General features: G+C 36.6%; 2 protein-coding genes across 2 annotated transcripts; both read left to right on the top strand.

Moving 5' to 3' along the window:
* LOC104702455 (hexokinase-2-like) lies at nt 1,946-5,834 on the top strand. Its single transcript, XM_010418315.2, has 9 exons — nt 1,946-2,473; nt 3,727-3,877; nt 3,974-4,156; nt 4,295-4,369; nt 4,465-4,620; nt 4,699-4,797; nt 4,893-5,023; nt 5,100-5,181; nt 5,267-5,834. The coding sequence occupies exons 1-9, from the start codon at nt 2,202-2,204 to the stop codon at nt 5,624-5,626; spliced, it is 1,509 nt and encodes a 502-aa protein (XP_010416617.1). The 5' UTR covers nt 1,946-2,201; the 3' UTR covers nt 5,627-5,834.
* LOC104702445 (uncharacterized tRNA/rRNA methyltransferase slr0955-like) lies at nt 5,932-8,119 on the top strand. The gene has a single exon (XM_010418304.2). It carries the CDS (start codon nt 6,193-6,195, stop codon nt 7,978-7,980), a length of 1,788 nt encoding a protein of 595 aa, XP_010416606.1. The 5' UTR covers nt 5,932-6,192; the 3' UTR covers nt 7,981-8,119.

Here is a 9,854-nt window from a genome sequence, read left to right as displayed (position 1 = left end):
CATTAAATGAAATATTATGCATATAAGGTAGCACTTGAGATAAATGAGGATTTAGAGTCCACGTCTATATTAGAGTGCACTCAAAGCAAAGATTGGTTAAAATAGAAAGAAGCTATTGACGTGGAGCTTAACTCTTAGAAGAAGAGAAGTGTGTTTGGTCCGATTTTGAGGACAACACCTAAGATAAAACCAGTTGGACATAAATGGGTCTTTGTAAGAAAGAGAAATGAGAGTAAAGAAATCGTGAGATATAAAGCACGGCATGTAGCACAAGGATTCTCTCAAAGACCAGGAATAGATTATGAGGAGACATACTCCCCTGTGATGGATGCAACGACTTTTAGATATCTAAATAAGTCTGGCTATAAGAGAAAAACTGGATTTGCGGTTAATAGATGTTGTAACCGCATACTTATATGGTCCACTGGATAATGAAATCTATATGAGATTACCAGAAGGTTTTGAGCTCAAAGATAAGAGTAGTTCTCGAGAACAGTACTGCATAAGGCTGGACAAATCCCTTTATGGACTAAAACAAAGTGGTCGAATGTGGTATAACCGGTTAAGTGAATATTTAGCTAAAGAAGGCTATAAGAATGACCCAATCAGTCAATGTCTATTTATAAAGAAGTTTGCAAACAAAGGGTTTGTTATAATAGCAGTTTATGTGGATGATTTAAACATCCTTGGAACTTCTGGTGAAATTGCCCAAACAGTAGAATATCTCAAGAAAGAGTTTGAAATGAAAGACCTAGGCAAGACAAAATTCTGTTTGGGGCTACAGCTTGAGTACATAAATAATGGAATCCTTGTGCATCAAATGGCATATACAGAAAATGTACTCAAGAGGTTTAATATGGACAAAGCTCACTCATTGACCAACCCAATGGTTGTTAGAAGCTTAGACTTGGATAAAGATCCATTCGGTCCAAAGAAGGACAATGAGGAAGTACTCGGTCCTGAAATGCCATACGTCAGTGCTATAGGAGCATTAATGTTCTTGGCTAGCCACACTAGACCAGACATATGTTTTGCCGTGAACCTCCTAGCAAGAATTAGTTCTTGTCCGACCCAAAGGCACTGGAGTGAAATTAAGTATTCATTACGTTACCTACAAGGAACATTTAAATTTGAGTTTATATTATACTAACTATAACAAATATGTTTTAGTTGGTTTTGCTGATGCAGGTTATAACAACGAAAGTTTAGTGTGTTTGGTTAATATTGATGATAAGGAGCCAACAGTACTATATGAGGACAATACGGCCTGCATCGCACAGCTTAAGGAAGGTTATATCAAGGGAGATCGGACGAAGCATATACTACTCAAGTTCAGTCTAGCAACAACTCAGCCGATCTCTTCACCAAAACACTGCCGACAACAACATTCAAGAAGCTCATGCACCAGATTGGAATACAAAGACTTAAGGATTTCAGGGATGCTTAGAACAGGGGGAGCAATGTGTGTTGTACTCTTTTTCCTTCACCATGGTTTTGTCCCACTGAGTTTTCCTTGTAAGGTTTTAATGAGGCAGCATCCCCAAGCACATTGCATCGATCTCTTAGCATCTTGCATGGTTATGTCATCCAAGGGGGAGTGTTATAAACCACTTAAGGATGGATTCCATAACCAAGCTCATTGACGGTCCATACTTTGTCCAAGACTTGAAACCCATTATTCAAGGCCCATCGGCCATAAGCTTTGTCTTAGTCGGTTTATGTATTTCCTATTATGTTAAAGAATTAGGCTAAGTTCATAACTATATATATGTAACCTCATTCGATTATGATTAATAATAACAAGATACATTCATAACGATAGGTTATATATCTACTAGAGCTAAACGTCCTCCACAAGATTCGGCAAGAAAAAGACCAAAACCAAATCTCTTAAAGGGTCATTTTCGTAACTTTACATAAACTCCATTACCATCGTAGAAAAAAAAACCTAAAAAAATCGAAGAACCAAAAAAAATAAATTCAATAATTTTAAATAAACTTTTCGTAGTTTACAGACAACAGAGCTGCTTACGTGTTCTTCAAAATTCATACCTCCAACTAGATTAGATCCATCCTTCCATCTCTTATTAGGGTTCTCTAAATTTCTAAGCTTTTTTGTTTTTGATTCTCCCAAATTTTGTTCCTTTTTTTTTTTCTTTTTGGTAAGAATTTAGTTATAATATTCGGAGAGAGAGAGAGAGATGGGTAAAGTGGCTGTTGCAACGACGGTGGTGTGCTCTGTGGCGGTGTGTGCGGCGGCGGCGTTGATTGTGCGGCGGCGAATGCAAAGCTCAGGGAAATGGGCAAGAGTGATTGAGATCTTGAAAGCTTTCGAAGAGGATTGTGCAACGCCAGTAGCGAAATTGAGACAAGTGGCTGATGCTATGACCGTTGAGATGCACGCTGGTCTTGCATCCGAAGGTGGAAGCAAGCTTAAGATGCTTATTAGCTACGTTGATAATCTCCCTTCTGGGTAAATTTTCATTTTGTTCCTTTTTTTTTTTCCCTTAATTTTGTGAATTGGATTTGAGATAACAAAGAAACAAAAAAAAAAAGAGATAAAGTTGAGATTTTTATGGGATTTTTATCTGAATTCAGATGAATTTTTGGATAACATCGTTGCCACGTTTCTTCAATTTTACTTGTCTTTTTTTTTTTTTATCCTAAGAAAGTTTCATGCTTTATGATGATTCATATATTTCACTTGTTTGATTGTCTCACTTAGAGAATCTATGGAATCCGGATCCGTCACTTTGAATCATAATCTCTCTTGATTGCAAGAGTCTAGAGATTCTTATCCTTGATAGTATCTGCATTTTTGATATCTCACTGTTCCAAAGTTTGACTATTATTATTATTATCACTTTCTTTCTTGGATTAGAAAGAGTTTTTTTATTTTAATGTTCTCTGTCTTGTTCTTTGTAGGAGTCCATATGTCTTTATAAGAGGATTTAATGTAACTTTTTGGTGAATTATGAGTGTGCACTTTTCACTGTGCACTTGTTTGTTTTTGGGGTCTAATTAAGTAGTAAAGTTTGAGATGTAATTGGATCTTCTAATNTTTTTCCCTTAATTTTGTGAATTGGATTTGAGATAACAAAGAAACAAAAAAAAAAAGAGATAAAGTTGAGATTTTTATGGGATTTTTATCTGAATTCAGATGAATTTTTGGATAACATCGTTGCCACGTTTCTTCAATTTTACTTGTCTTTTTTTTTTTTTATCCTAAGAAAGTTTCATGCTTTATGATGATTCATATATTTCACTTGTTTGATTGTCTCACTTAGAGAATCTATGGAATCCGGATCCGTCACTTTGAATCATAATCTCTCTTGATTGCAAGAGTCTAGAGATTCTTATCCTTGATAGTATCTGCATTTTTGATATCTCACTGTTCCAAAGTTTGACTATTATTATTATTATCACTTTCTTTCTTGGATTAGAAAGAGTTTTTTTATTTTAATGTTCTCTGTCTTGTTCTTTGTAGGAGTCCATATGTCTTTATAAGAGGATTTAATGTAACTTTTTGGTGAATTATGAGTGTGCACTTTTCACTGTGCACTTGTTTGTTTTTGGGGTCTAATTAAGTAGTAAAGTTTGAGATGTAATTGGATCTTCTAATGCTTGTTGAGATGTAATTGGTATGATGCTAATTAAGTAGTAAAGGTTTTAGCTGTAATTGGATGAGCTTCTAAATGCTTGTTGCTGCTATCTATTATTTGACAGGGATGAAACTGGTTTCTTCTATGCGTTGGATCTAGGCGGAACAAATTTCCGTGTAATGCGTGTGCTTCTTGGTGGGAAGCAAGACCGTGTTGTTAAACGAGAGTTCAAAGAAGAATCAATTCCTCCTCATCTCATGACCGGGAAATCAGATGTCAGTTTTCTTACTATATACTTTATGTTTATGTACTAGTCTTGGATGATCTATCTCTTTGTGTGTTGATTGTGTTTTGTGTAATTATGGAGGCAGGAGTTATTCGATTTCATCGTCGAAGTTCTTGCAAAGTTTGTCGCTACAGAAGGCGAGGACTTTCATCTCCCACCCGGTAGGCAAAGGGAATTAGGTTTCACTTTCTCATTTCCGGTTAAGCAGACATCTTTGTCCTCTGGCACTCTCATCAACTGGACAAAGGGCTTTTCCATTGATGATGCAGTTGAGCTTGATTTCCCTTTCATCTATTTTTATTTCATTACAGCAGCTTCTGTTCTTCCTCTAGACTTCGTGAACCATGTTTTGATATGATAACGCTGTTTCTGAAAGCCTGACCTCTGTTTCTTGGTGATTGTGTAGGTTGGTGAAGATGTTGTTGGAGAACTTGTTAAAGCTATGGAAAGAGTTGGGTTGGACATGCGTGTTGCAGCGCTTGTGAGTTTTCCTCTTACCCAATCTTTGTTTCAGCTAGCAGAAATTTGTGTTAATCTATTTGATTATAATCTTGTTATCCCTTTGTAAACTGTAAGGTTAATGATACCATTGGAACACTCGCGGGTGGTAGATACACTAATCCGGATGTTGTTGTCGCTGTTATTTTGGGCACCGGCACAAATGCAGCCTATGTCGAACGTGCACATGCAATTCCCAAATGGCATGGTTTGCTTCCAAAATCAGGAGAAATGGTTTGTGTTTTCCCCAAAAGCATAACAATTCCGATTTAAGCTTTGCAGTACTTGAATCTTAGATGTAATGCCATGTAGGTTATAAACATGGAGTGGGGAAACTTCAGGTCATCGCATCTTCCATTAACAGAATACGACCATTCTCTAGATTCCGAGAGTTTGAATCCTGGTGAACAGGTATGAGCTTTGAACTTCTATTGATTTTCAAGTTCGTTTAGCGAATCATCATGACATGACCCTTAAAGATTCTATCGGGCGTTTAACATTTTCAGATTCTTGAGAAAATTATATCCGGAATGTATCTGGGAGAAATCTTGCGTAGAGTTCTTCTGAAGATGGCTGAAGAAGCTGCTTTCTTTGGCGACGTCGTCCCACCTAAGCTGAGAATACCATTCATCATAAGGTTGATTAAATAACTTCTTGGATATGGTTACTTGCACCGAATCAGCGGTCTAATAATCACTAATCACATTGTGCAGGACCCCGAACATGTCTGCTATGCACAGCGACACTTCTCCGGATTTGAAGGTTGTGGGAAGCAAGTTAAAGGACATATTGGAGGTTAGACACTCTCCTGTACATAATGATTTCACACTTTAGAGGTATAACTGAAATCTCAAAAGAGTATCTTTGGTGTAACGCTCAGGTCCCTACATCTTCTCTGAAGATGAGAAAAGTTGTAATCAGCCTATGTAACATCATCGCAAGCCGAGGAGCTCGTTTGTCTGCTGCAGGGATCTATGGAATCCTGAAGAAAATAGGAAGAGACGCAGCAAAAGATGGAGAAACTCAGAAATCTGTGATAGCCATGGACGGTGGGCTATACGAGCACTACACTCAGTTCAGCGAGATAATGAAGAGTTCATTGAAAGAGTTACTTGGAGATGAAGTTTCAGAGAGTGTTGAAGTGATTCTATCGAATGATGGTTCAGGTGTTGGAGCAGCATTACTCGCTGCTTCTCATTCTCAGTATCTCGAACCTGGAGAAGATTCTGAAACAAGTTAATCGTAAAGCCTTTTTTTGTGTTGTTAACCTTCTTCTTTGTCAATTAGGGTTTAAACAAATAAAAAGAAGAAGAAGGTAAAATTTTATTTTCTCAATTTTCAGGAACAATAAAAACTGGATTCTTCTTCAAGCTCTGGGAAATTCAAAACACCAGCCAATGTTGTAGAACTATATATATTCGAGATCTTTATATAAATGTTCATTTTTTTTCCCAAAACAGAAATCTAAAGGGTTCAATGGTGGTATGCTTTTATATTAATTGATTTGTAAATCTAAAGGGTTCAATCTGATTAGTATTGCTCTAAAGGGTTCAAGAGTACTTCTAACAGTAACGACATCGTTTTGCATTCATTTTCGGTTATACATGATATCTTTCTTTATCTTCTCCACTTCTCTCCTCTGGTCTCTTTCCCTTAAACCCTAAAGTTTTCTGGGATTCATCAGATTGGTCTATCAATGAGAGAATATTCAAGTACCGTTTTCTAATAGCCTCTTTGTTTCAAAAATTTCACCTTTCTCCACCGTTCGCTTTTTTTTGTTGATCTCTTCTGTTTTACCCCAAAATCATGTACTGTAATTTAACAAGAAGCCAAGGTTTTCCAATGGCGATTAGGGTTTCATTACAACAAACGGCAGTCAAAAGCTGTTTCCAGTTCTCAAAGTCTTCGTCTTTACCAGTTAAGTATCTCGTAAACCCTAAAGGATGCGCCTTTGCAAATGTTTCGACTCGTTTAGTTAGTTCTCGCCTTAATTCTATGAAGATCGCAATGTTGAGTAAGCCTCAATGTGTTAGAGATTTTTCGAGTTTCGATTCTCAGAGATTTGGCAAACGAAGTAATCGTGTTGGTAGTAGTAATAGAGGGAAATCTAGGTTTGAATCGAAAGCTTACCGAGAGAAGAGAAGTAGCGGTGATGGCCGTTCTAGTGGAGACTCGATTTGGGTGAAATCTGATGAGAAACCAGTGGGAGAAAGGTTTCAGAGAGGTAATAGGCCTTCTTGGGAGAAACGAGATGGTAGAAATGGTTCTGTTTCTGATAGGAGAGATAGGTTTAGAGGTTATGGTGAAACGAGGAATCGAGATTCTTTTCGTTCTAGAGGAGATGATAGAATCAGTGAAGTGGAAGAAGAAAGTAAGAAAGGTGGTGGGAATTCAATTTGGGTGGCTAATAATGATAAACCGGAGAAAGAGCAATCGCCGAGAGTTAACAGCCGGTCATCTTGGGATGATACAACAAGAAATCTGAACTCTTTTAGTGCCCGAGGTGATGATAGAATCATAGAAGAAGAAGAAGAAGAAGAAGACGAAACAGTGAGGCATGTCCGTGAAAATGGTGATGATAGAATCGTTGAAGAAGAGCCGGAGAATACTAGGTGGTCTGAGATTAAAAATAGGTTCAATAGATATGATGTAAGAGAACAAGGACGTGGCAATGCAGCATATCAGAACTGGAATAGGCAAGAGAGCTGGGGTAGGAAAACATGGCAAGAGGCGACCGAGTCCAGCGTGCCTAGGCTGGAGGGTGAAGTGGTTTATGGAGTAAGTCCAGTGCTGGCTGCACTCTCTGTTGGGAGACGAGAGTTCTATGCTCTCTATGTTCAAGAGGGTTTGGATTTGAGCAGTAACAACAAGAAGAAGAAAGACAAGAAAGGGTTCGAGAAAGTCTTGAAAATCTCTGAGAAGCTTGGGTTAAACATCAAGGAAACTTCAAAGCATGATCTTAACATGGTCTCTGATAACAGACCGCATCAAGGATTGGTGCTCGATGCTTCACCCTTGGAACTGGTGAAAGTGAAGGAACTAGATCCGATTTCATCAGATGAAGAGAAATCTTCTCTTTGGGTAGCTCTTGATGAGGTCACTGATCCGCAGAACTTAGGTGCGATCATTAGATCCGCTTACTTTTTTGGAGCCACGGGTGTTGTGGTTTGCGCGAAAAACTCAGCTCCATTAAGTGCGGTTGTGAGTAAAGCAAGTGCTGGATCACTCGAAGTTATGGAACTCAGGTACTGCAAAAACATGATGCAGTTCTTAGAAGCTTCTGCTGAGAACGGTTGGCGTGTGGTTGGTGGTTCGGTATCTCCAAAGGCTGCTGCTTTGAACGAGGTTTTACCCGGTAGTCCGACAATACTTGTCTTGGGGAATGAAGGAACGGGTTTAAGGCCGTTAGTGGAGAGATCTTGTACTGACTTAGTCAGGATTAGTGGTAATATGCCAAATGATGTTGCTGTTACAGAGTCTGATGATGCGGAAGGTGGAGGCTTCAGATCATTTCTTGCTGTGGAGAGCTTGAACGTGAGTGTTGCAGCTGGTTTGTTTCTTCATCACTTGACAGGCAACAAATCAAGCGCTTGAACCCTCGGTGATGTATCCTTAGCAATTCCACTTTTGGACCAAACTTGGGATTTCTTCTTTACTTGTATAACTTTATGCTCTTATTATATTGCTATGTTACGATCTGATCTATCTATGCTGGGAAAGCTGCATTATCAGAGTTTCTAATGTTGCATTAGTGAAGGGATACAGACAAATAAATAATTAAGGTTAGTTTAAACGTTAACTAAAACCACATTCAGAATATACGCATGTAACCATGTTGTTTCACTACTTTTTTAGAAAAGGATATGGAGCCAAAAACATGAAATGGGTACCACAATATCCTTTTTTCTAGGCACAAGTAGCAATACGGTCCAGTTCAGCCTGTGAATTAAATGTAAGAAAACATTGGCAATTTGGTAAAATATATAATTTTTAGTAGTATGACGAAAAATGTATTGTTATAATCTATTGAAGTCAATTTCTTGCAACATACTGTACGTACGTAGTTTATTTCTTGTACACAACACCAAATCTAGTTACGTATATAAGCAAACAATGTTTTAGATTGGTCCGAGAGATAATTGTTTGACCGTAATCCAAAAACAAACACAAAATTTGAATTAGTTAGCTTTGAAAATATGTAATTACGATGTTCAAATAGGTTCAAGAAAAGAAGAACAAACATAGGTAGAAGTAGAAGTCTATAACCAAGACAATAAATTTGTTCACTCATCACTGCCAATATATAAAATATGTATAGTTTCTATTCTAAGCAAACAGATTCTAATTTTTTATTTTCTTTTAAACTAGTCTAACTCGATAATATAGGCCATATGGGTTTACAACTATTCCAAATTTGATTTGGAAAACATTACAAGGCAAACACAATAATATTTTTAAGTCACATCAGAGAAGAAGATGCATAAGAATATACCAGAGAAAATAATTCAAATACGAAAAGGAGATCAATGATTAGGTCATAGGAGTAATAAATTATAGAACAAAATAGTATGTTTGAATATAATAATTATGAAAAGAAGAAATTGGGTTGTCAATTTCTTTTTTTAAAAAACACACATGTATCTAAGCTGTCACCACTCGTGATACTCTGTTCGAAAAGGACATTTTCAGATTCGGGCATCACATTCTGGCATCTTTGCCGCCAAAATCAACTTTATTAAACAAACAATTTTATTTATATTCCTCTTCACTACGAATAATCTTTCACGAGAAAGCAAAAAAAAAACACACACACACTTGTTGATGTGTTTTGGTGTGATTGATCAAAAAAACCTATGTTTAATATCATTCACCATTTCTAAAACATATATTATTTATATTGGCAACGAACAAAAGATAACCAATCCAAAATAAATGAAATATCTATTTTATAAGAATCTTTCCAAAAAGATAACCAATCCTGCCAACACTTATGGTCAGTAAAAGCGTACCACCAGTTGACACATATGGTCAGCAATATCACTGAGAAAAAAATGTTTCTAACGCGTTTTTATGTGTGAAATTATCAGCAATATCACTGAGAAAAATCTGTTCCTTTATTAGAGCTGTATACAAAATTAAAATGAAAGAATAAAAAAAAGAGACTAAAATGTGCAACAAATATTTAACGTGTAAAACATATAATGTACAAACTTATTATTATTATTTTTTTGACAGATTTACATCTCTTAACAAAATATATATTTCCTTAATTATTGGGAAGAATTTATTTTTATTTTTTAGTTGATGACAACAACAACAACAACAACAAAAAATATCCCCTATTAAATAGAAGGTGGTAGCTAAATTCTTAAAAATAAAATAGTAATTTTTTTTTTTGGGATTAAGAAAAAGGTAAGAGAAATAGGGGATGTGTACATGATTGAATGGTGAATTTGTGTGATTCCTTT

The sequence above is a fragment of the Camelina sativa genome, chromosome 1 (genome assembly GCF_000633955.1).
Source record: "Camelina sativa cultivar DH55 chromosome 1, Cs, whole genome shotgun sequence".
In the NCBI taxonomy this organism is placed as follows: domain Eukaryota; kingdom Viridiplantae; phylum Streptophyta; class Magnoliopsida; order Brassicales; family Brassicaceae; genus Camelina; species Camelina sativa.
This window is presented reverse-complemented; position numbering and strand designations above follow the sequence as displayed.

What these genes read in the sequence shown, in the direction of transcription:
- LOC104702445 (XM_010418304.2), top strand. Translation starts at nt 6,193, where the DNA reads ATGTACTGTAATTTAACAAGAAGCCAAGGTTTTCCAATGGCGATTAGG.
- LOC104702455 (XM_010418315.2), top strand. Translation starts at nt 2,202, where the DNA reads ATGGGTAAAGTGGCTGTTGCAACGACGGTGGTGTGCTCTGTGGCGGTG. An exon ending in ACATGCGTGTTGCAGCGCTT is followed by an intron (nt 4,370 to 4,464) that starts GTGAGTTTTCCT and finishes GTAAACTGTAAG; the next exon opens with GTTAATGATACCATTGGAAC. An exon ending in AGAATACCATTCATCATAAG is followed by an intron (nt 5,024 to 5,099) that starts GTTGATTAAATA and finishes CACATTGTGCAG; the next exon opens with GACCCCGAACATGTCTGCTA.